The sequence below is a fragment of the Carassius auratus genome, chromosome 40 (genome assembly GCF_003368295.1).
Source record: "Carassius auratus strain Wakin chromosome 40, ASM336829v1, whole genome shotgun sequence".
NCBI classification, from domain to species: domain Eukaryota; kingdom Metazoa; phylum Chordata; class Actinopteri; order Cypriniformes; family Cyprinidae; genus Carassius; species Carassius auratus.
In genome coordinates, this window is record NC_039282.1 from 7,980,295 (window position 1) to 8,006,609 (window position 26,315).

The 26,315-nt window shown below is 36.9% G+C and overlaps 2 protein-coding genes across 3 annotated transcripts in view; both read right to left on the bottom strand.

Annotated features, from left to right (window-relative positions):
- LOC113058456 (ubiquitin carboxyl-terminal hydrolase 32-like) overlaps positions 1-12,278 on the bottom strand; it is a 44,615-nt gene extending 32,337 nt beyond the window's left edge. For both annotated transcript variants that reach the window (XM_026226382.1, XM_026226381.1), the window contains exons 1-2: positions 12,045-12,278; positions 2,995-3,122 (exon numbers count right to left, since the gene is read on the bottom strand). In XM_026226382.1, coding sequence (XP_026082167.1) covers positions 2,995-3,122; positions 12,045-12,102 — 186 coding nt within the window. In that variant the 5' untranslated portion in view covers positions 12,103-12,278. The remainder of the gene's footprint in view (positions 1-2,994; positions 3,123-12,044) is intronic.
- A 1,740-nt stretch (positions 12,279-14,018) lies between these two features.
- Positions 14,019-24,699, bottom strand: LOC113058462 (amyloid protein-binding protein 2-like). The gene is made up of 13 exons (XM_026226388.1): positions 24,328-24,699; positions 22,154-22,242; positions 21,074-21,225; positions 20,869-20,992; positions 20,595-20,763; positions 20,428-20,517; positions 20,261-20,328; positions 20,055-20,160; positions 19,816-19,940; positions 18,920-19,005; positions 18,549-18,739; positions 18,212-18,377; positions 14,019-17,334 (listed from the first exon to the last, which is right to left on the bottom strand). Exons 1-13 carry the CDS (start codon positions 24,463-24,465, stop codon positions 17,072-17,074), a joined length of 1,767 nt encoding a protein of 588 aa, XP_026082173.1. The 5' UTR covers positions 24,466-24,699; the 3' UTR covers positions 14,019-17,071.
- Positions 24,700-26,315: the final 1,616 nt, after the last annotated feature.

Below are 26,315 nucleotides of genomic sequence, written 5' to 3' on the forward strand. Positions count from 1 at the left end.
ATAATGACCAATAGTTCCGGACCTTTCTCATTGTTGAAAATTCAGATTTGGACCTTTGAATGTAGACTTTGAGAACCCCTGCCTTAGAACCTTTTGAAATAATTATAAGCAAAATAAGGTAGCCGTACGTATGCCTTAGCCAATATTCCTTAATTAAACTGTCTTTCTCCATTCTCAAACAAGTGAAGAACTACATTTGATATTCAATGCCTGAATGCAAGCTGAACAATTTTGCACTTTTTGCGAAAGAGAGCACTGTCTGTAACGGTCTATGGATTAAATGTTTTTTTTTTTTTTGAGTTGGTAATATTATAACTTACATTTATTTTGCCTATGTCACAATAATAGTTCAATCTGGCCTTGCACTCACACATTTAAAAATAAGATATTTATTGTTTAGCATCTGTATTGCTTATTATGATCTAATGTATGATCTTTACATCTTCCCCCATTCTTTGAACAAAAATGTATGACATTATTCAATAACAAAACGAATAAGACAGATAACATGATATACTTGATTGACCTATGGATTTTCTCCTTTCAAACGAATGCTTAGTTTTTGGTTCATTATTAAAGTCCGTGTAAAGTCGATTCTGAGAATTGTTTCTAAACACGTTATAAATGTTAGAAATGAATTGCGGAAACATGTTGCAAAGACTGTGAACTATAATTGTGGAGTTCAAATGTTTTTCACCATATTTGTATTCAGGATTTTTTGGGCGGGCTAAAATCTTGACTCGATGATGAAACTGAGTCACAGAGTATGGCCCCTCCCCTAACACTATTATGTGTGTTCCACTTGAAGCAGCACTGCGCAGATCGACCGGTGTGTGACATCAAAGTACAGAGCTATAGAGAGCAGACGACTCCTCATGCTTTCCACTCACTTTCGTGTCAGACACTGATTGTTCTGCACAGCCCTGGTTCAAGTTGAACATATCTAATAATTACAGCGCAGTGGTTTGCCCGCTCAATCGCGAGTTACTGCCGTTCGCTACTACAGCCTAGAAATTGCTAGCAAGCTATGCCTCCGTCACGTAAATGCATAATACATGGTTGCAATAATTTACAAAACAGCTTGGTCTCCTCATTTAAATAAACTGCAGAGGAAGACAGTTAAGAGAGACTGCAGCTGTTCCGCGAGTGGGCGTGGTTTCAGCGCCACAAGCAGACACGCCCCCAGCCTTTAAGATCAGAGAATACTGCTAATTTTTTCAAGATTTTGATAACTTATTTTATTCACTTGCAGTTTTTTTAGCACTCAAATTTAGCTGGGTGGTTACATATTACATAACATTTTTCTGTGGTGTGATAAAATCAGAACACATTTTTAATATTGACTTTACACAGACTTTAAAAATGAAAACAAGTAAAATAAAAACCCCTGCTTATATTAAACAGATTTTTATTAACAAAATGAATAAGTCAGATGACATTAAATATCCTCGTTATAATACAAATAAATTAAGGTATTTGGATTTTGCCCTTTAAAATGAATTCTCAGTTTGTGCTTCATTACTACTTAAATGAAAACAAACTAGACAAACTATTGACAAACTATTTGTCTCCGTGACAAGATAGGAAACAGCCAACAATAATCTCTATTTAAGTAAAACTAGGGCATGCTCTCTTCATTTTATCAAATGATCATAATCATATCTATTAATTTGATTAAAACATAGCCTTATTGTTGGGCAATTGTGTTCTCTATTTGAAACAAAAAAATTCTCAATTTATACAGAAATGTTGCAGCTCTAAGTAAAGTATACTCCAAGGTGAAAATGTGAGGAAAATGTCAACTTTGAGCCAACAAATGGTCTGGAAACCAGCACAGAGTGCTAAGTGACATGTGAATGTGTGAAGCGCTCAGAAAGCATCACTTTAGTAGAAGATTCACTTGATAAAAGCATCACAAAGTACTTGGCAAGAATCAGGATTAGTAACAGTGCAAGGTTGCAGGAAAAAAAGCTAAAAATAACCACATAACTACATCTCTCTCTTTGTTTTTCTTGGATGAGTGGCAGCTTTATTCTACTGAAGGAATTTCATTGGATTGCAGCCATGACTGAAAGTTCATAATACCTGACGAAAGATTCATGACTGTAGAGTCAAGTCCTGTTAAAGGGCTACATGAGTTTTAAGAACTTCTTTTAATTGACACCGAAACGTCAAAGAGAAATGCCCCCCTCATAAAGCGCTTTTAGAGTATTGATCCGATACATTATTCACAAAAGAACTGACTAAGAGCTACACAGAAACAAGCCGAAAATAACTAGCCAGGCTGGCCTGCAAATACTAGTTCCTATGACAACAAGTACAAGTGTGGACCAGACAGGTTTCTGCTGAAATAGTGTGATCTCTGTAGAATTCATCTTCCAGAGAACAGCCTGTAAAGATACAGGAGGCAGGTACTGAGGGTCACATGAACTCATGATTACAGCGGTCAGGTCATGGGGAAGTCTTTAAATGTCAGCCGATAGTGTGCGAGCATGTTTTAAAATAAAGCCTCAACTTTCAGTTAGTGCTTCTCTAGGTTACAATTGGTAACCACATGACTGTGGGTATTTAAAGCATGAGCAAATAAAACTGAACTACACAAGAACAGGGAAATAGATTAGTTAAACGGCAGCCGTGAAAAGAACACCAAATTAACATAACAGTGGGGAAATGCATGCTGTAACTAAGTTTATCTAAAGCTTTTTTGACCATCTTTTTTTAGTCAGAAGATGTAGTCCGAGCACAAAATATGATATAAATGTAATTTACATTCTAATAATCTTTACATCTAAATCCAAGGTACTGTTAATAGATTATCAAATTAATATGTCCTATTTGTAGCCTCTAAGCCAGGGGAACAGACCAATCAATTGCAGAACTGTTAAAACACAAAGAAACAGCACTGAATCAAGTGGATGGTTGAGTGGCTGGAGAGAGATCATGATGCTGTGAGTTGTTCTGATGATGTTTATGTCGTATCAAGGCTTGACTAACCTCTGCAACCTTTGGAGGAACTCCATCGCCCAGTACTTCCCTGTAGAAGCATTGCTGGGTCATATACACAGACAGGCCACTGGTCCTCTTGAAGGCATCTCGCAGACGTTTGAGCTCCACTTCGGTAACTGTGAACACAGTAGGAAGTTGTCAAACAGCAGTACAGGATATGAGGTGGTCATTAATAAAAGTTACTTCAAAAAGAGGTTCACTGAGAACAAGATATTGAAATGCCACCTTTTGTCTAAAGGCCTCTTCACACCAAGTTTGATGCCTTATTTACATCGGCAATTAAATCATGCCATCGATAGATAGATCAATACGTTAATCTTTTCTCAAAGCTGGGTTGAGAGCTGGGTCTATATTAGGCGAGCTATGATGACTTTCACCTTGATATTTTGAATGCAAATTGTTAAGCAGCATCAAGCACTTGATGATTTAATTTACTGTACGAGTTATGCAGTTTTTCCATGCCAAAAAAAATCATGTTTGGCGCAAATGGGCCTTGAGCCTGAGAAAGGTAGCTCTGGCTGCTGAGCAAACTTCTTAGAAGTCAAAGTCATTGCCATCTTTGCACATTTCTCTCCTCTAGCTCAAAGCATGCTGAGTTATGATGGCAAAGAGGGACTACAGCCAGTGCTCTTTCATCTCTCTCTCTCTCACACACACACACACACACACACTCATCCCTTTTAAAACACCACTGCCTCTACAGCCTGTATTTAACCCAGACACTTACAGGAGGTCATTGCTGCTTCTCGCCATTCATAGCCTTGTACTGGCTAGCACAATACATCACAGACCTGCTCATAAACCACAGGACTGTTCTATCTGAATCCATTCCAGGGTCAGGGCCAAGAGCAGAGAGCCAAAATATGATGCTTTCTGCAAATGGGATATTTCCAGAAAGGCTATCTGACAGTATTTGACTTTGAAATTCTACTTAAATAGACATGCAAGTACACTTAAAGGGATTGTTCACCTCAAAATTCTGTCATCATTTACTTACCACCAAATTCCAAAACTGCATAAAATTCTTTATTCTGCTGATATTACAGAGAATATTTTGAAGATGGGAAGAAAAACTATGAAAGTCGATTGCTACAAGCAAGTGTTAGGTTACAAACAATCAAAATATATCATTTTGTGTTCAACAGAAGAAAATAACTCATAGGTTTGGAACAACATGTCAGGGCTCCAGACTGCGACCAAATGGTCCATATTTTTTCTGTCAGTGTGACTAATTTTGTGAGCGATCGCACTGGTGCGACAACTGCGTTGCCCATCTCATAAGTTCTTCCACTTCTGTTGCATCTGAGAAACATCAAACGGTAAACAAAACAAAAGCAAAACTGCTGACCGTTTATCAGCTCGGACCACGACGCAAAGAGATATGTCCAAGCTCAGAACAGCTTTACTCTGGAGCCAAAGTTGATTTAGCGACATTATTAACGCACAGATGCAACAGTGCTGCGAGATCCAGTGAGAAGCGTTTGAATTCGCCACGCAATGACATGGTTACTGCAAGATCTAGAGAGAACCATTTAAATTCTGCACAGAAATCTCTTATAAACAGCGCTGACATGTGTCAGAAAACCAGAAGTGGTAACGCTAACTGTAACCATGGGGTTGTGGTAGAAATAGTCGAATGTATCATTAATTCATTCCAGGGTTGGTATAACCTTTTGAGAGAGAAATTCAAGCATTTTCTATGACTTTCAAGCATTAATTAAGACTTTCAAACTATTTCCAGGACTTTAAAGCTCTAAGATGATCCAGTTTGAATGTTATTTTTAAGGCCTGGTTCACACGGGACGATTTTAAAATTGTCGGCAGATTTTCCAAACCTGAGAGACCCCACACACGGCGATAAAAAATCACGGGTCTAACAGTTTTGGTCGCTCCGTGTGTGGTGTGCAGCCACACGGCAATATCAACACATCACACACGAACCGATTTGACTCCCGAGCATTCCCAGGTCAGACGGGAAATCTCGCAAAATCCCTCGAGATCAAACGTGACTTTAGAGTAAACAATCATGGCGGACAAAGAGGATGCAGTGGCCATAGTTTGTGCTTTGTTTTTAACGGGAAAAAAAAACATAAGAAAAATAAGAAAAGGCGATGGTCAAAGAGGTGGAGACGACGCGAGCATGGACTATACTTGCTATATCATGATATGGAGATAAGTTGTTGTTTTATCTCATAGAAATGTTGTTACGTACTACACAGATTAATAACCGTTGAAATAAACGTTCATATATTAGTTTCCATGTACTCTGGTGGACTGCAGTTGTGGATGTAGTTATGCCCATCGACTTTATTTGTATTTGTTATATTATATACGCCGGCTGTTTTGATTTTGTTTCCCGGTACTATCACTGCCTCATCACCTCGCTTTCTGATTGGCTACACGCCACAGTCCACAGGCTGCGTGATTGTTTGTCCTCGGGGGACACCACACACGAGAAGAAATCGGGCAAAATAAATCCAACATGTTGGATATCCCCGATTTGAGATCGGAGTGGTCCCGACATTCTTCCGAGCAGAGGAGATTAGTCTTAACACACCACACACGGCAGGAATATTTGATCAGATTATTTTACGATAATCGGAGCATCCTAAGATTGTCGGAAGGGCTGAATCGGGGCTAAAATCGGCCCAATTATCCTGCCGTGTGAACCAGCCTTAATGGGATGAACAAAATGCAGCCTACTTTGTGGTAAATAAACACTAATGTAAAATAAATAAAAAGGGCATCAAATACCAATCATAACCAGTTGACAGTAGCAGAAGAGCACTTAGTGGCTTATAAAATCACTATTATTAAATATCAAATAATCAGGAAATCAGATTTTGACAGAATTTTACACTTTTTTTGTGTATGAAGAAAAGTCACAAAGTTTTCTTCAATTTGCTACTAAATCACACAATCACTGAAGTCTGTCAGTTCCATATGCTAGAAAATATATATATTCTGTATAAAAAGTAGATTTTGCACCTATTACCGTTGTTAATAAAAGGAGATTTTGCATGCATCTTAACTCAGGCTTAGGGCTTTACTGTCAAATCTGTATGAACAGTAAACAAAAGAAAAATAAACAAGAAATGAACATGATATATTATTAGTAACTGCACTTATTAATGCAAAACAATAGAAATTTTATGATTAAATGACCTAAATTATCTTTATTTTGAATACCCCCACACATCAACCCACAAGCGCTACTAAATCTGCTCCTGGGGCACCATCTGTAGAACTCTCAAATGTTAGTCTGGAGCCCTGATGAGGGTAAGTAAATAATGACACTTATCATTTTGGGGTGAACCATCCCTTTAAGAATGCTTGGATTTATCCGGCAAACACTTACAACAAAAGAAAGCGATAAATGCCACTCCAGTGTAATAACAGTTGTTAACACATCACTGAAGTAAAGTAACTGTGACCCCCAAAAAAGCCCCCTCTGCTCAGAGCAGAGCCATCTGAGGACTGATGTGCACTGAGGAGTTGTCACATTTACATTTAGCAGACTCTTTTTTTCAAAACTACTTACAAAATGAGGACAATGGAAGCAATCAAAATATAGAGCAATGATATACAAGTGCTATAAAAAGTCTCAGTTAGCTCAATGCAGTACATGTAGCAAGTTTTTTTTAAATCATATAATAAATAAAAAGAAAAGAAAGCAAAAAATAGAATAGGAAAAGAATAGAGCAAGCTAGTGTTAGAAGCTTTTTTGCTTTTGTTAATTCCATAATAAATAAAAAACAAAACAAATAGATAGAACACAAAAAGATTAGAGAAGCTCATGTTTTATTAGAGGCTGTTTTATTTTTTTTTCAAAATAAACATGTTCTTAACTTTAATATAATTATGAATAACTATTTACATTTTACAATTATAAATCTTAAACACACAAATCTTGCAATATTTCAAAACCGATGTCACTGGAAGTAATGATAACTTGCGGTTCACTGAGTCAAATGTTGATTCAACATCCTCATGTGACTGATTCAGTGAGTTCATTTAGGGACACATTTGTTAAACTGATTCAAACCCATAACTCATCACAATCAAAATCGGACTACACTGATTGCACTATATGTTTTGATACATAAAAAAAGAGCTAGTTAATGAGAGTCGCTGTCATTTAAACCATCAAGGCAGGATGAAAGTTGGGGGCTTTTTGGTGATGGCAATGAAGTTCAGCCTGTTTAATTTTGTTTGGTTGATCAGGGCTGGGCATGTCATTGTGATGTGACTTCAATGATACCGAAAATTATTTCAACTGGAGACAGAATCTTATCATCTTGTGTTTCAGGAAAAAGTGAAAATGTCTGTCATTAAAAAGCTGCATGAAGCCCGTGAGCTCTCCTTGATGATGGTGAATCACATTCATACACACAATGCTTGGCTTCTGAAAGACGGTTAAAAAGAGAATTTTCATCAGATAGAATTGTCTGCCTCAGGATGTTGAGGACACTTTTTTGTAGCATAAAATCAAAGACAAATAATGAGGATAATAACAAATCACAGAAAGCCTCACTGTATTATCCTTTTTTTTTTTTCAAAGCACCAAACTTAAACTGGTTCTTCCAATGAGTCAATGGAAAGAAGCACTGTTTACATTCTTTACAGGAAGTTGACATCCAATGCTATTTGAAAGTTGACATGTCCTGTGTTGTGACATGCCATACAAGGCAGGACCATTTAAAATGTGAAGGTGAAATAAAAGTTGATTAACACTGAAATTTAAACCAATTTAAAAGACATCAATGAAGGAACACACCCCCTCCCACCAAATATTAGCAGATCAGTCCTGCCAGTATATCACTCCACTCAGGGGTGACAGACAGGGGGTAATATTGGAACAGAGTAACAGGGGCCCATGGCGAGGGGGTGTAATTTTGTAATTTTGAGGGAGTGCCATAGTAAATTCAGTGTACAGGGCCCAAAATTCCTAGCATAGGCCCTGACTCCACCGCTAAGCGGAGAATATTTACTCAATTGTCATATCATAGTCTTCATAATACCAGGATGAAATGGGTATTTGTGCTGCACGTACTTTCACATGACAAAGGGCGAACCATAAAATACTGCCTGGGAAAACAGTTCAGAGCTCTGAGGGTCATAAAAATTCCTCAAGACCAAAGGAAATTTTCTAATGGATAAGGAGTGACATTCATTCTACCAGGTCACCATCTATAGAGAAAGACCCTTGGTCTTTGAGGTTAGTCACTGAGGTATCTATCTCTTCACGTGATAAAGAATGTACAGACATGGAAGTGGAATAGACCTTTGCATCTCAGATGTTTCAAAGTCAACAGGTCAGCAGATGCACATAATATATATATATATATATATATATATCATATCTCTGGAGGCTCTCAAAAATCATTTTAATAGACCTGGAAGGCATGTGATTATTCTGTATTATATTCTGTAGAAAAGCCTCAGATGAGGTGAACATCATTCCAAATTCATAACCACGATCATGGCATGGGATTTTCCACTGAAAAGGTGATGACATTGTCAATGCTTAATTCTGCAGACATTTTCAGTACATTTTTGTGGTCATTATGAGACAGTTAAGCCGATTATTTAAGCAATTCTCAATTTACTCTCTAAAGGTGCTAAAGTAATATCTGAAAACCATTTTCCTTTGGGATACAAAAGTGCAGCTAATTAAAACATGCACGGAGGAGATGAAACATTGGAATCGCTTAACTAAACTTCTAGAACAATTATGGTAATTTATATACAGTATAAACCATAAAATTATATAAAATGAAAACTTTCCTACAAGGGGTAGTTAATGTTTTCCTATATATGAGCAACAGTACTTATAGTGAGGCAAAGTAACCCATATTATCTGATCCGCAATTACACTACCTACCTTTACTATATACCTTGACTGAATTAATATTTATTAAACTTCAGTCTTCTCAACACATTCAGTGGCGTTCATGTAAAAGTGATGAAAAAGAAATAAGGAAAATGCAAATAGCGTCTCGCTGTAGAGAGTTCAGTGAGTGACAGATCTACTCTTTGAAATAGCACAGCAACAGTCTGCTAAAGCATTCACAGCCTCTTTGATTTTCCCTTTCCTGGTCCAGTCACAGCGCTCCCCCTCAGAGGAGAGACAGCTAGATCCATAGTGCTCTGAATAACTGATTGAAGCCTGCAGGATACACTGTATCGTACAGTAAAACTAATTTCAGTGCGCTGCTACCCAGAAACATGACCTACTTTGAGTTCCCAGTGAGCTGCTCTACTGTAGGTCTGTAGGAGGTGGAACCTTACATACGAGGCAGAGGACTCCAAGGACAGCCTGAGTGCAAATGAGATGCCTGAACCTTATAGGTAAGCAGAATACATAAACATTGAATTCCTGAAGACAAGACTTTATTATCTCAATGGCCTGGATTCTCAGAGGAGCCTCTCTTAGTCAGGCTGATGGGGGAATACCTGGGCTTACCGTACACTGTAGAAATTACAGACATGTCTAACAGTTATGTACTGTATATCACCCAGTATAATACCAAACCCCCTTACGAAAGAAGAAAGCCATACGTGTTTGCAACTGTGATGACGAGCGCTTATCAGGATCAGGATCTAAACACTGGATGTTCCAAAAGTATGTGAAATATTTGGAGTATGCGGCACAGAATCTTTAAAATATGTCAGAGAGTTATAAAATAAAGAATTTGATATTTTGTAATTATTGTGTCTGGTTTATGCCAGTAGTACATACAGTATGTAGGAATAAAAATAAAATGAATTTTATATAAAATCTAATTAAATATATATTAACATAAATGAATTACAATAGCATATTGATGAATTGGATTTTTTATAGTTTGCTCCTGTAAATTAAATACAGTTTGCTACTGTTAATCTTATTTTTAAATCTTAATTAAAAACCCTTTGAAATTTCTAACAGTGTACAACTGCGAGCTACAGATGACAGAGTTGAGACACTAGAAGCTCCTTTGTAATACAGAAAAGTATTGAATGTTCAATCTTGGAGGAAAGCCACTGAAAGCTTTTGAGGATGAGCACTGGACTAAAACCCTCATATTACATTCATAAGAGTCGTTATGGATGTCTCCAAACCTTTTCAAGAATGACAGGAGTACTACTAACAAATTAAGACAACAGGTCTTCTTACTGTTCAGTGTTTTGACCATGTTTTAAATTCAGGTTTATATGATGTTTTGAAAAAGATCAAATTCGGCTGGGTAGACACCAGTGTTATTTTTTTTAATTGAGATAATGATTTTTGATAGCTGTGGAAGCAACAGTCTGAATGGGTTCAAAAATAAAGAACAAATATAAACAAATGTAATGTTAAATATAATATAAACAAATCAGATGTTGCACCATATATCATAATCTCCCAGGAAAAGGGTTTATGAATTTACAGCTGCAAGATAAAGGTTATAAAATTTCCAGCTACAGATTACAGACATTAATGCAACGTTACGACAATATTTAATGAAAAATTATATTTAGGGACAGGTCATAATAGTCAACATATCCTACTATTATTGAGATTTTTCTAGACTTTTTCCTTGTTTTGTTCAGATATTTTAGTATATCCACTATAATAAAAATGACTAAATTCTTCACAAGATGAAGAAATTCGCCTGCAGCTGTAATAGGTTTGGGCATAATGTAAATCTTGGTCGGTGGTTTCCTGGTAAGAGAAATATAGATGCAAATAATGCTGCCTATGCAAAGCAACAGCTAAATTCTGCTTATTCATCAAGGTGTAGAAAGATAAGCAGTGCTGACGCACTTGATCTCAGGTGCCAGTGTCTGCTCTAAACAGCCAAATTACTAGATACATATACAGCAGCATCAATTCCTGTCAGCTTCAGACTACACTGACATCCAGGAGTGAATGACCAGTCCTCTCTTCCACCCTCAATAACACGACTGTGTTGAGACCCTTGAGCAAGGCACCGAGTCCCCAACTGCTCCCTGAGCACCACAGCAAAAATGTGTGTGTGTGTTCACTACTCACTGCAGTGTGTGTACACTTGGATGGGCTAAATGCAGAGAACAGTGTTAAATGCATAATGTTCTGTAAAACATAAATGAAGTTATTTTAAAGAATGCTGACAATTTTGGTACCCACTGACTAGACACTGCTCAAAATATCTTATTTTATGTTCCACAGAAGAAAGCCAAACATGTTTGGAAAAAAAATAAGGGTAAGTAAAAAAAGCAGGATTAACATTTTTGGGTGAACTGTCCCTTTAAATATTTGTTTACGTCCTCAGTTACGTACACACTTCACATCTGATGGGAGCTGTCATTAACATGTCAATAGGCCTTTATTAAAAACACGTATCTCAAGTCTTAAATGATTCTTCAATGACTTAACCATTCTTGAAGAATATCCACTTCCTTCTGAAAGTGAAAAAGTACCCTTAAATAACATCAACCGTCATAATAATAACCGAAGGTAAAGGGGTGGAAATACACTGGTCAGTAGCAAGTGCAAAAATAAGATTTCAGACTTTCAGGACAAGCACTTCCACTCTCTCCTTAGGAATCGAGAGCTGATGAAGTACGATAGGGTACATGATGAACACCACGGGGGTGCTGAGAAATATTGACAGATTAGTGAAATCTGTTCGCTCCTGCACCGCCCCGAATATCTCCACTTCAAGACTGATGTTAGTTACACACTGATTGTGTGTCAAAACCAAGTGTGAGGTGCACTCTCAGATGACATCTCGATTGCTTGTGAACGCAAATATGATGCCGATAAATCTTAGACAGCTCACTAGGTTTAGAAACTGAACCACTGACAACAACATAACACTAATAACACAAAGACAAGTCAAAACAGCCCCACCTCTATCCCCCAAGCCCCTTTACACCCGCTACTTCACATAACAGCTCTGCGAAATGACAGGTTGAGACTTGTTAGCTCGCAGACAGAGGGCTTAACTAGCTGGCTAACGCTGCTAACGCTAGCTTAGCGCTGCCGCGTAACTGACTGACCGCCGTTAATCGCTGAAGCTCAAACCTCTCACCTCTTTTAACGGCCTCGTCATACGAAAGGAAGCCTATCCGTGACTCCTTGGCGCCCATGGTGCCCTCATTTCATGGCAATGGCAGAAATGTGCAGAGCGTGACCGGTGCCAGTTGCCTTGTGTTCCGTTGGTTTGTTTTTGTTTTGTTTTTCTCGGTATGGTGTTCCTATCAAGTCAAGCGGTAGAGTTTTGCGTTATCAACGAATGACGCGTCTAAACGCCGACGCCTCCATACTTGATCACGTGAGTTTTGTCCAATCATAACACAGGGGGCGTATGGGCGTCAGTTTCGCGTAAAACGCAGCACCGCCAGTTTTCATCCAGAGCTTGGCTGTTTATGGTCGTGCGGTCGTATAATATGGGGATACACACTATATAATATGGGGATAAAATGGTTAATAATGAAATAACTACTTTCATAAACAAATAAACAGCTTTTCCCGGTGGACACTAATAGCTTTTTCTGACATGGTGCACTGTGTGGAGGCAATACATGATTTTGATTGTTAAATGATTTTTGCTTATTAATTTGATCACCCAGGAAAAATATCATTCAAATGTGCTGTTCAGTAGTTAAAAATTTTGAGTCATGTAAATTATAAAGTTAAAAAAATTGCTTAAATGTATTTGTTACTTTTTGCAGTAAAATCAATAACAAATCGTAACGTTATTTAAGTATTATTTACTATTGCTTTAATGTTCATTTTTACTATAATATGGTATTTATTAATGCTGTTGAATACATTTCTGTATTTTCCGTTTTCATTATAATGTACGGTATGTACTTATATCAGTTTTTATTATATATATATATATATATATATATATATATATATATATATATATATATATATATATATATAATTATTTCATTAATTATTTTTTAGTAATTTTAGTATTTCAGCTAATTTTGTTTCACTTAGTTTCCAAGGTAACATTTCTTATATATATTCACCTTTATTTTAATTATTTAAAAAGTACAGGTATCAATAACAACACTGGTGTTGTCTCTAAGGAATGTATGAAAATGTATCTACACAGAATCAGTTCTGATATGTGATTAATGCAGATTTACCCTTCTGTACACGTACGTAGCCTGTTTGATGCCAACCTTTCATTAATCTTAATGAAGCCTCTCCGATTAATACACTCTTTCAGACTCTTATCTTTTAGCGCCCTCCTATGGAATCTAGTGTCTATTCCAACACGAATGACGCTTATAAAACTTGTCATAAAGCCGGAAGAGAGTCCTGTTTATCTGCCCTCTCTTAAATGTCACTCATAGAGAAGAGTTGGACTCTTTCACAGTGATATAAATGTTTATGATCAATGACATTTTGTTTTGGTGATCGAAGGCATAAATAAGATAGGTGTTTGCATGAACTGATAAAATGTACATTGAATGCAATGTATTCAGATAGCAAATGCATAAATGCAAAAATAATAAATACAAGGTTTGCCATTTTAAGTTATAAACAAGAGCGTTTCTTTGAAATATAATTATTTTGTAAGATTATAAATGTCTTTACTGTGACTTTTGATCAAATTAATGCATCCTTCCTGAATAAAAGTATTACTTAAAAAATGGAATAGTATTGTATAATTGATTATATTAATAATAGTTCTCATAAAAACTTGAAGTAGCCATGTTCAAAGACAGATACAGTAAATCTCTTCCAGACGTTCATGTGCTGAGTACAGTCTTTTATTCTACATTTTTTGTTCAGCCACTAATCTACCCAAAATAGTTTTATTTTATGATCCCGTCACATTAATTCAAGTCATGGACTCTAAACATATCACAACGACTTCAGGAACAGGTGGAGAATAATCATGTAAAGGCAAAAAATAAAGTAACTTTAATACCTCATTGTATTGCACATTGTATTCTATTGGAAAGCTCTCTCTCTCTCGCTCTCTCTATATATATATATTGTGTGTGTGTGTTAGAAGTAGTTAGAGATTTTCACAATGCTGGATACAAATGAGTTTAATAATGATTTGGTGGTTACAGATGTACAATGTACAGCAGACTCTACTGTGGGTGAGTTACATGAAGCCAATGACTGAAGAGTATCCAAGCAGAGGCTCACTGTGGCACAGGTCACTGACACTTCCAGGGTAACAGTCAGTATCAATGTTAAACAACACAATTGTCCTCTTCTTTGTCATTGGATTTGGTCAAAAACTCTTCTAAAGTGTCTCCAATGAATATAGACAATCATAGAAAATCACAAGAGATCACGGCCACTTATAGGTTGTTACTTCAAGGATCGCCATCATCCATCTGAAACAGCACTTTGGCTAAATCACAATCTTCATGTGGCAGCATGTCTGAGGACTTCATAAAGATAATTAGCATCTAAAAGGCCTCACTGTATCAGTTATCAACCTTTAATTACATTCTTCAACTCTCTGAGGGCAGATTTTGAAGAAAAGTTGTAGTGACAGGATTGCTTTTATTGTCAGAGGATGCAGTTTAGTAATTTCTGTGATCAGTTTAATACTTCAGAGTCGCGAAGTTCATTCTTTTTCCTCATATTTCATGGGATATTTATTAACTGCTCAGTTTAAGATTGTTTCTTCTGTGACTATGGAGCTCACTGGGACGACAACCACTTCTACATCTATATACATTTACTTAAACATGCAATCAAAGAGAACGTCTGACCCAGAAGCACCTTAGATTTTTGGGGAACTGTGGCCTATTCAGATCGGGAAGCAGATTGGATTTAATCAACATTGATTAACCCTCTTTCTAACCAGGATATACCACTTGAGGTTGACAAATAAGCCCTTAGATCATCATTCAGAAGGAAGCAATCAGAGCTACGTTATAAATTCATTCAGCATCCACCAAGCTTGTTTCCCATGTGCATTATTTTTTACATTTGATGTTCAAATTCCTAAACTCATCATCTGATACGAGAACTCCACTAATTCGGTCCATTTACAGCACACAGTCAATGGAAATGCACTTAAAAATTTAGCAAGATCACAGTTTATTTGTTACAAGATTCCTTCTCTCTAACCAAAGCATATTCCTTCACTTCATGCCTCAAATACAGCATTAAAGGAATAGTCTGCCTGAAAATCAATATTCTATCATCATTTACTCACACTCACGTCTTTCCAAAACTTGAATGACTTTCTTCAGTGAAACATGAAAAGCAAATACTTTGAAGAAGATATTTTAAATTCCCATGTATTTTTTGTCAATGGAAATCAAAACAGTTTGGTTACCAACATTCTTCAAAATATCTTCTTTATTATCCCACAGAAGAAAGGAATGCCTACAGGTTTGGAATGATATGAGGGTGAGCAAATTACACCAGAATTTTCATTTTGGGGTGGACTCTCCTTTTAAGACTGCTTCTTCACGATCAGACTTCAAATGTAACAATAAAGGGATTTTTAATGAGTGAAAATGGGCGTAATAACTGTCCTAGTAATCTCTTGCTCGGTTTACAGGACTAAAGGTGTTTGGAAAACTGCAGGTGGTGGTTTCGTTCTACTCAAAGAAAGCCGACAGAGCAGATCCCCGCCAGCTGAGTCCTTTAAGACTAAGGCTGGGACTTCAGCTCGATCTGGGGTCCCGGTCTGACAGCTGGGGGCTCAAATGTAGCAAGAAACTAAAAGCGCATTCTACATGACTAACCTGCAGCAAGGCTTTGTTTCAGCAAAAAAGAATGAGTTCTTTATGAAGGTGTGATGAAAGGATGCCCATTTAATCTGAACTGTCCTCATTCAACTTGAAGAGAGGAGTGGAAGTGGAATGAGTCAAGACTGATTGGTTCTGGAGTGGTACAGGTGCGCCCAGCAAATATTGCACAGCTACTACACAATCATGTGTGGATTCACACCCCTGTGCACTATACCGCAGGTTCCCCAGCAGGGAAGCCTCTTCACAATGACGGGTGCTGCGCTCAGCCCTTTTTTCGGTGTGTCCAGTCAGCTGGCAGTGGGCCAGGGGTGTTAATCTACGCCACCCGTGGCCAAGCTCTGAAAGGAAAACTACAATGGGAAACCTGGTCCTGTAACTATCACCACTACAGCTTATATAGTGTGTGTGTGTGCATGAATAAGGCTCCGCTATGACAGAAAGCCAACTTTTATGAACTCATCCTCCAATTCTGTTTAGCTCAGATTATGTCAATTAACTGTGGTCGCACATGTATTATTATTATTGTTATTATTATGAACAGAAGTAATTTTGGCTCATCCGTTTGCAACGTTACACTTACAGTCGTAGCATACCTTGCATATAAATTATTGGCAGTTTAAAATAAGCTAGGTCAGTACTAAGGGAATACAAAACCAGAAAAGAACTTAAAACACGGTATCTAGAGGAATCATAAACCCACTGGTCCGTTATTTCCACACGCGACATTAATTATTAATTAAAAAAAGAAGCGAAAATAAACATAATGGTCCATAATGTAACATGGCTGGTCTCGTTTTCCATAGAGGACACAGGTAATCCTCAAATGCAAAGCTTTGCATTAGATGAAGTCAAGCTCTAATCCTCGTGTTAATGGGGACACGGACGTCTATGGATATTCCTTCACTCGTCGAATCTCGTTCTGTGGGACTTCTGTGGGTTTCCTCCACAAATAGACAATGCGGTGTTAAAGTATTCCTGTAGTGTGGAGCAAATCTCCTTCAAATACAAATTCAAATAAAAGAATAGAAGGTGTGGAAGTTTTCCGTCTTCGTCGGACCGCTCCGTTTTTTATTCAATTCCTCTTGAAGTCACAGAAATGGTCGGGTTTTCTGGAGGAGAGTGAACAAATTCAATAAATGGTGGCTTATCCATCATGAGTTTTAGCATGGTCGCACGGATGTCATTGTTTTTCCTCCCATTTTAAGGAAGTGGACTTGGGGAGTTGCTGGTTCAAGTGAATTGACAGTCCTTGGTGAGCTCACACTCACTCCCTGCCTGTCTTTACTTAAATGAATAAATGGATGTGAGGGTGTGAAATGGGGGTGCGTGTGCACATCTATAAGTCTGGTGGGCTTCCCGACTGTTAGCCCAAGCAGGGACGCCCGGCTCCGTGGCTCTGGGAAAGCAGGAAAGACTGCACCACCTGCTCTGTGGCCTGGGGGCTTGTGTTGACGTCCTCCAGCGCATCGGCTACTGCAAACTGCCGGTCCCTTAAACGGTTCCAGCTGGACAGAATATTGTGGTACTCAAAGACCTTCTCGTAGTTTCCAACTGAGTTGTAGAGTTTTATCAGACCTCTGTAGTCATATTCCAGTCCACTGTACCCCTCCCCGAATAGTTTCTTGCCTGAAGGAAACAACAGACATATGGCGTGTGTTAAGGTATTTAGCAGTCAGTAAAAATGTATTACAGTTTACAAAAAAATATTAAGCGGAGCAACTGTTTTCACCATTGATATTAATTAGAGATTTTTTCCTGAGCACCAAAGCAAAATATTGGAAAGATTTCTGAAGGATCATGTGACTCTGAAGACTGGACATTTAGCTTTGCCATCACAGGAAAAAAAAAAATCATTTTAAAATATATTAACATAGAAAACAGTTATTTTAAAATTGTAATAATATATCTCAATATTACTGTTTTTTCTGTATCTTTGAATAAATAAATGCAGCCTTTGAAACCATAAAAGAATTTTAACAGTGCCATAAATTACCCACAATTAGGGATGCAAGATTTTGAAACTGTGGAGAAATAATTATTTTTCGTTACTGATAAATTCACAAGTTCTAAACAAGCATAAAAATAAAACACTAAAAACTAAAATTATTCTTTTAAAAGGTTACAAGTGAATTGAGGCATTAAAACAATGTATAAAATAAAAAAAAGCATATTCATGTTTTTTATTTCAGATTTGCTTTTAATAATAAATAGCATTTAAATAACTAAAAATTTAAAACCAAGAATTAAAAAATGTAAAAAAATAAACTGTTACTCTTAAAATAATAATAATAATTTAAGCATGATGACAGCATAGGTAAAAGAAATGTAAAAACAATTTAAATGAGCATTATTTTAATTTAATATCCAATTTTTTTCAACATGTATATCCAGTATTAACTTAAAATAAACAAAATTAAAAGACAGAAAAAAAAGGTCAATAACTAAAGGTACTGATATCATGTACTCCCACCCAAAATTCATTAGCAACAAAAGTAACCCTCACCAATAGCGATGGATCGCAAGTACAGATGCTCTGCATCATCGTACTGATTCATGTCGTAGTTGTAGAGCGAGGCCAAGTGTCCCACTGACAGAGCCACCTCATAGTCCTCCTGTCCTAACAGCTGCTCCTTGATCTGAATGGCCTTGATGTGCATCTCCTCGGCCTCCTGCGTTACAAATCACACAACGGAAAGGTCAGTCAGCCCAACAGCAAACTCAAAAGCACAGTTGAGTTTAGATTACACAAGAGAAAACAAAAACACACAGCGTGCACAATGATCCACTTGTCTTATAACACCTGTACATTCTCACAGGTTTAAATAAGAATTAATGAGCACCTTGAATTTGCGCATGGACTGGTAGAGGCGGCCCAGGTTCCCATAGTGTTTTGCCGTCTGAACGTTGAACTCTCCGAAAGCTTTTTTGGCCAACTGCAGAGAGGAGAGGTGCAGATCATGGGCCTCCTGCAGGAGGCGTTCCTCGGTTTCTTTGTTATGGCAATCAATGGCAATTTCCTCCAGGATTAGGGCTTGTGATGGAAGATCGGATATACAAATTAGCTTGATGTAACATGAAAAAAAAAAACTAAATATAAACAGACCGAGTGATGAGTGAAAAGAACTGTCAAGGGCCATCTTAAAATTGTCATTCCAGTAATGCATCTGTGTATAAAGGAAGTTATGAAAGCTTTTCGAAGTGTTAGTCTCACCTTTCACCCTCTTGGATGAGGCCAGCAGCAGATGGTCTTCTGGGAGAATGTGAGTTATGATGTCTATGGCACGTTCTGCGTGGAATCTAAAAGCAAATTTCAAAGTATGAACCTGGGGTATGTTATTAAATAAACACTTCCATGGAAAACTGTAATGCAAAAGAACAAAAAACAGTTCTACAAGAACAACATTATTGTGTTAAAGGTTAGGGCAACTACCGTTCTTCTGTTTCATGGACATCTTAACACTCAAGGGACAAATGAAATGGTATAAAAGTTCTAATGGTATTACTTGCAACCGAAATACGGTTTGGTCTTGGAATGAATAAACCAATGTGGCAGCTTGCTCAACTTATTCATATTTTCACGGTGGATGTATGCCTTCTTTCATAAAAAAAACAATGCTATTTTGTTCAGTGCTGCCTAATGAATTCTGTTTCTGCAGTGTTGACTCCCACCCAAGATTACGGGTTATTAAAGGGAGGTTATTTTATTTGACTTTTTTGTATTTTGGCTTAAGTTTTATAGCTTAACGTTGTTTATTAAAATGTAAATGTCATCACTTAAAAAATTTAAAAAACACTTGAATTACTCACTGTCATATGAACAACCAGTCAATAACGATACTGTTGATATCTGTCTGGCACATAAAACAGTTCTAGCTTCATTTGAAAACCGACATGAATGAAAGACTTGTGGTCCAATAAATTAATTAGATGCAAAATGCTCAAGTTAATTCAGTGAAGGATTCTTTCAGAATGATTCAAACACATGACAACACTTGTACGGTCCATTTACCAACCTGACACAGATGCAATTACTTTTCAAAATGATATTAAATAATTCTTTCTCTGAACACGCTACTAATGCGCCCAGGGTGGGATTGAGATACTCACAGTGCGTTGTCGAATTTACCAGAGCTGTACTGATGGACGTAGGACGAATACGCCAGGTCCTCATGTGCAGTTGCAACATGAATATTCTTTCCTCCAAACACTGACTGCCGAATATCTAGTGCAGTCTGAATGCAAAAACACACCAACAGCAAGTAAATCACCTACAGTCTTTGAAAGAATGAGAAAATGTTTCATTTATCCTTGCAAAGAACCTAAAGTTGAAGTAATTTTTGGCTAACCTGGTAAATGGCCACTGACTGACAGATATTATCCACATTTAAGAGATAAAATCCATAATCTAGTAGTGTATCTGAGTATTTGGGGTGCTTGTGTCCAAAATGTTCCCTGAAAACAAAATGTGGAAATACACAGGCATTTCATTGGTGCCAAACAGAACAAAATGTCAACACCAGTCATGCTTTTGAACAAGTCAGGCTTTACTTACCGTGCCAAAAAGACTGCGTGTTTTATCAGTTGTTCAGCTTTCCGAAACTCCCGTTTAACAACACAGGCCTGCAGGGATCAATGCGAAGGTTTTTTTTAGATTCCTTATTTAATGGAAAAGAAGTACACATAGATTTAGGAAAACTCAAAGGTCTAACAATCACTGACCTTAGAGGCTTGTCTGAGAACATCCACTACTACTTTCACTGGTAAGCCAACGGTGATCTCCCTCATAGCTTCTATACACCACCTGTAAGCCTGCAACGCATTAGAAACACAGCTGTACAGCAGCCATTCTCCAAACTGACTTCTGGGATACTTGCAAAGGGACTAACCTCATCATAGTGGCTTTTGGCAAAGAGCAGGGCACACAGTTCTCCATAAAGGGCAGCCTTGTTAGCCTGATGGCCGTGTTTGGCTAGTTTGTCCATGTAAGACTGGGCCAGTTTGAAAGTTTCTTCTCCCAGGTGGTATTTGCAGTTGCCATTACGCACATGAAGTAACCTAGCATTCCGCAATTACACATTAATAAGATATTAATAACACTTCACACAATGTCGATAACGATCATTTCCAGCTAAAAGGGACTCAAGTTAACCATTCAGTCACCTCACACAGCACTCTACTGCACGATACCAGTGAAGAACCTCATCGTGTAATGTGCACAGCTGGAGACAAGACAGGAAGACTTTCTCTGCATCTCCATACCAGCCGGCATCTGATAAAAAGCCACCTGATACACGAGGAAAGCATTATCGCAACAGCTTGTTGTTAGAAGCTAAAAGAGCAGAAATGGGAGAGACAGAAGCCGTACCTAAAACAAAGCCAAACTGTATAGCTTTCTCTTTCACATGCGCGTCGGACTCTGCGATGTATGAACATCGGCGGCTGAAGGAGTTGGCCAGGACTGAAGCGACCTTCACACCGTGGTCCATCAGAGCCTGGAAGCAGTGGTGTAGGAGATGCCTGTGGAAGAAAATATATATCAATGATTATAGAGATTTAAAAAAATTTATTGCATATTTTTATGTTGGCTTTTTCGGGGGGACGGTATAAGGATGTTTCTTTAACTTTATGCAATGACAAAAATTATCAAATTAATATTATATAACACTACTAACAGCAATATCACTATGTTATATTACTACTGGTGGACCGAAAGAGTTTTAGCTGATATAATGCCAATATGCTACACATTTTATATATTTACATATATACACTACCAAAAGTTAGCAGTCAGTAAGACTTTTATTTGAGAGAAATTCATACTTTTATTTAACAAGGATGAATTAAATTGATCGTAATTGACAGTCAAGTCTTTTACACTGGTAAAAAAAAGGTATTTTTCAAATAAGTGTTATTCTTTCTAACTTTTTAGTCATTAAAAGAATATAATAATATAATAAGAAGAAATGTTTCATGAGTAGCAACTTCTGAATGGTAGGGAACATCTGATTTATTGACATAAAATGATATATTGCATGTAAAAATGATGAAAGAAAAACATGATTTGACATAATACTCAAAATTCACAGAAAAACACTGATTCATTCATATTTAAGATATATTAATATTTCACAATTTAAAAAAATTGTACAAGCATGATAGAATTAGTTCTTGATATGGTATCTAATTATTGAGGATGACATTTTCCTTCTGGCTTCTGAGTCATGAAGTAATTTATCAACACATAAATTACTCTACAACCATAGGTCTTGTGATGATGCCAATGAAGGCTCGCCCCATACATCATGTGAGATTTGAATCATCGGCCCAAAATACACACACACACACACACTCAACCTCAGCATGGCCATAAATATAGCATTAAGGTATGGCTTTGAGCTATATTATCTTGACAGACAGAGTAAAAGTGAACTCAGCTGTCAAATACCTTTTGTCAGAGGCCCTGAGGACTTTAGCGAAGACCTCCAGCTCACAGAACTCCCCTCCCAGCTGGCAGAGCCGGCCTTGCTGGTAAAGCTGGAACACATGAAAACATGTGAGATTGCTGACCCTATTGTACATGTGACAACTCAAGCCTTCCCTTGGGGATGCCAAGAGCCAAAATAACAAGAAAAGTAGCATTAAGAAAACAGACTGTACAATCAAGAAGAGTTTGTGCAAGACCAATATGTGTGCAAATAACATTTTGATATGGCACATCTGGTATCCAACACCAAATAGCCTGATTGTACAAAAAAAAGCAATGAAAAACATAATGCAAAGATTAAATCGTTAAATTATATTCACAACAGAGTAACTTAACCCTTACTGTTATATTTGAATTAAAAAACTATGATCATCCTAATTTAGTGGTTGTCAGCCTTTTTGACTCCAAAGCCCCAAACTGTCCACAACAATATAGAAAGGACCCATGACTTTTTCAGCTGTTCTGGATTCACTGGGTTAAAGATAAGGAGGATTTTGACATTTCTACACTGTAAAATATTTTTACAGTATATTAGAATATAGTATAAATTATATTAGTATAAAGTTTTTTTTTACACAGTAATAATATAGTAAATGTGGTAATAAGACTATTCATTTACATAATTTTTTTCTTCACTTTTTTGCACTTTCAAAAATAGTCTACCTCTTTATCCAGCATTTTCAAGACACTTGGAAAATTAGTTTGTCAGAGAGAAAGAAAGAAAGAAAGTGGGTGTTAAGGATGCCAAATAAGAAATAACTTGATTTTAATGCTTGTTTTGTCTTACTTTAAATCATTTTAAGTCACCCCTTCAGAATTCCCCAGGGTTGAGAATCACTATTCGAAGTAGAATAGTTTTTAATTTTAAGAAATAGGTGTTAGACAAGATAAGATTTCTACAGTCTCCAAACTACCCAAAGAAAGAACAATTACGTCAATTAACGTTCTTTTCTAGTCTTGTGGGTTTCAGTTCAACTACACTGACATACTACAGTGATCGATGTAGCTCCCTCTTTGGTAATACAGAAATGCTAAATATTTACAAAATTCAAATTATTCCTCAATCATGAATCATTTGGGGACAATAAATTCTAATGGCCTTTGTAAAAAAAATGTTTTATAATTTATTTGCCAACCTAACTATACAAAAAAGCTAATCAAATTAAAAAGTAAAGGAGGAAAGTCAAACAGGTTGCACTAAGTGTCCTCAAACCACATGAACAATGCAACATTTGATATAGTTTTTTAACATATTTCAAATTACATAAAGGTTACAAGATGAAATAAATAATGTATGGTTCCATTAATAAATGTGTGCAGAAAAACTTCCCATTAGTTAACACCAGTTAAAGCATTAACTGACACTAATTGTTTCAGTATTTATTAATCTTTGTTAAATTTAGTTAAAAAAAAAAAAAAATCATACTGTTCATTTTCACCATGTTGAAATTATTTAATGCTTTAAATAATAATAAGAGATGCAACTGTATTCTAATAATGTATCAATAGCCTAAATATTGAAATGACCGTTAACTAAGATTAATACATACTTTAGAAGTATTTTTTATATTTAGTTAATGTGAACAAAAGGGACTTTATTACGTGTTAAAATGCCTCTATTATTGTGTTGTCTTTTTACTGTAACGTTACAGTGTTTATTAATACTTTTCACAGTAGTTGGTGATAAAACCATTCAAACCACATTTACAGATCAAGTCAGTTGTCTTATCTTATGAAGTCGTTAGAAACACGGTTATGGTTTAAATACTCAAACATCGAGCTCTTCTCCATAAATGAGGTTGACAGGGTAAAAAGGTGAGATGTCAGTTTTATATGGTTAACTAGTCTTGACCTAGAGAGATGCATCTCATTCAGCATCAGATAAGCTACAGGCTAAGATAACTGGAACACAGTGTCCACTTCCACCAGTATTCACACCAACTGTCACGCAGAAAACGAATGGACTCTTAAAACAGAAGACTTTAACGGGTAAATCGTCTCGTAGCTCGAGTCTCTCCTCACCAGTGCTCCACTAAGAGGTGGTTTCAGTGTTATGTTAGCCGAGCTGCTAGGAAAATCTGTCAGATGTTTTTGATGTTTGTTCCGCACTGAACCCATTCGCTTTCCCTTCTTACCTTGTAGTACACATCAAACTGTATATTTTCAGGCAGAGAGCGGATATCCCGTCGCGATCGGCCGTAGTTGTCGACCACGGCTGAGATAGCGGTGTTGTACAGGGTCTCAGGGATCCATTCCAGATCCACCGCGGCCATATTGTTTTCTTTCACTAAGTCCAACCAGAGCCCCCCCCAACTCCTACTTTCACCTCCTTCGCTACCTGATCGAGGTAAAACTCTTTACTCCGATGCACCTCATAAACCCTCGCAACTGGAAGCGTTTTATGAGATCGATACGGGATGTTATGCTGGACAACACAACCCTAAGGTTATGCTCTCATGTTTACAGCTCATCCCCTATCGAGATGCCCCGCCCACTCTATGACGCTTCAGGCAATGACGTAGCGCTGGAGCCCCTCTAGCACTCAGCGCATTCGACTGCAGCTCAAAGTAGCGAAAATCCCACAGGAGTAATCAAAAAATGTAGGCAGTGCCTGGGTAGTACGGTTCCCAACTGTTTCTTATAATACGGAATCGTCCCGTATTTAAGGAATCAAAGATTTAAGTTCACAAAAAACAACAAAAATTCTTGACTGACGTCCAGCTGTTATACTTTCAGATTTTATGCCATATGTATGGCCAGTATGGGTGTTTTTTCCTACTCTATGGTATTTTCACAGCCACCTAAATTAACCACACCCCTGTGCAGTATAGTTGTACCCGATGTATGTAATGTGCGTGGATTTTTTTTTTTTTGTATGAAATTAAAACTATTCTTAGAATTATTGTGCAAAAATAGGTTAAGCGAAACAAATGTGATTATTTCTGAGAATATTTTGAGCATCCCTTATTTTCCTTTTTAGGAATTTATTATTTCTTTTAGTCTTTATTTTCTGGGAAAATGGACTTAAAATATAAATTGTTAGGGTTAGGATTTTTTTTTAATTCTTTAAATATTAATTAAATTAAAATCTTGTGGGATACTTAAAGTAGGCCTAAATATTTTACGCCGAAAGGTTTTGATAAGCGCACGTCCCCGAGCCGCAGCTGCTGTGACGCAATGACTTTACCGATTATCGACATTATCTATTGGCTCTTTTATTCAGAAGGCGGGGCTTCCTTAGATAGAGCAGCCAGCGTTGCATTCATAGACAGTAAAATAAATTGTCCCCATTCAAAATATAAAGCGACAGTCTTGGGTATTCTGTTGTATTTGATTATACACAGTTGCCTGGCTACAATGTCTTTGCTACTATCTAGTATACAATAAGCAAGTTACAAAAATCGTTTTCTGATAAATTGTAAAATTGTTAAATATGTTTTCGCGGTTGTAGTAAGCATACTGTAGGTCCGAGATCATACAGGTCAGAAGGCAATGTCATAATATTTATTATTATTTTGCATGAATATAAATATATTTAAGAGTACAATAGAATATAAGTGGCCGATGAAGAGTGGATGTTTGTAATATCATATGCCGAGGAGAAATTAAAGTTTGATCATGGGCATCATCACCTACTGACCACAATTAGTAAAATCCATTTTGCAGCAGCATAAGAAAATACTTTAAAATCTAAGTTCTTGTTGCATGCAACTCTTTGTAGGTGAGAAAGTAGCATTTTAGTCTGGTCAAATGCATGGACGCCATTAGCCTGAATGATTTTTCTCTGAGTAGATCTCAATCTGTCTCCCTCATATAATATAGATTATGTATTCATTTGGTGCAGACCGTTTCCTACATAGTAAATTAATATTTGTATCCTAGAATCATATCTCATTTGTATAATTGTCACTGTTATTTCTCATTACTTTTAACCAACTACTTAAAACATTTTTTTAATTTTACAATATGAAATTTTTTAAAGATTAACCATAAGCAATATGTTATTTTATTAACATAACAACACTTTTCAATATTTTCATACTGTACAGTTCATTTTGTTATGTGCTTTTGCCATTTTCATTAGTTTTATTCATTATTACTATTTAGTTTTTTGTTTAATAGC

What these genes read in the sequence shown, in the direction of transcription:
- LOC113058462 (XM_026226388.1), bottom strand. Translation starts at nt 24,465, where the DNA reads ATGGCCGCGGTGGATCTGGAATGGATCCCTGAGACCCTGTACAACACC. An exon ending in CTCAGGGCCTCTGACAAAAG is followed by an intron (nt 21,226 to 22,153) that starts GTATTTGACAGC and finishes TTTCTTCCACAG; the next exon opens with GCATCTCCTACACCACTGCT. An exon ending in TTCTCAGACAAGCCTCTAAG is followed by an intron (nt 20,329 to 20,427) that starts GTCAGTGATTGT and finishes TGATCCCTGCAG; the next exon opens with GCCTGTGTTGTTAAACGGGA.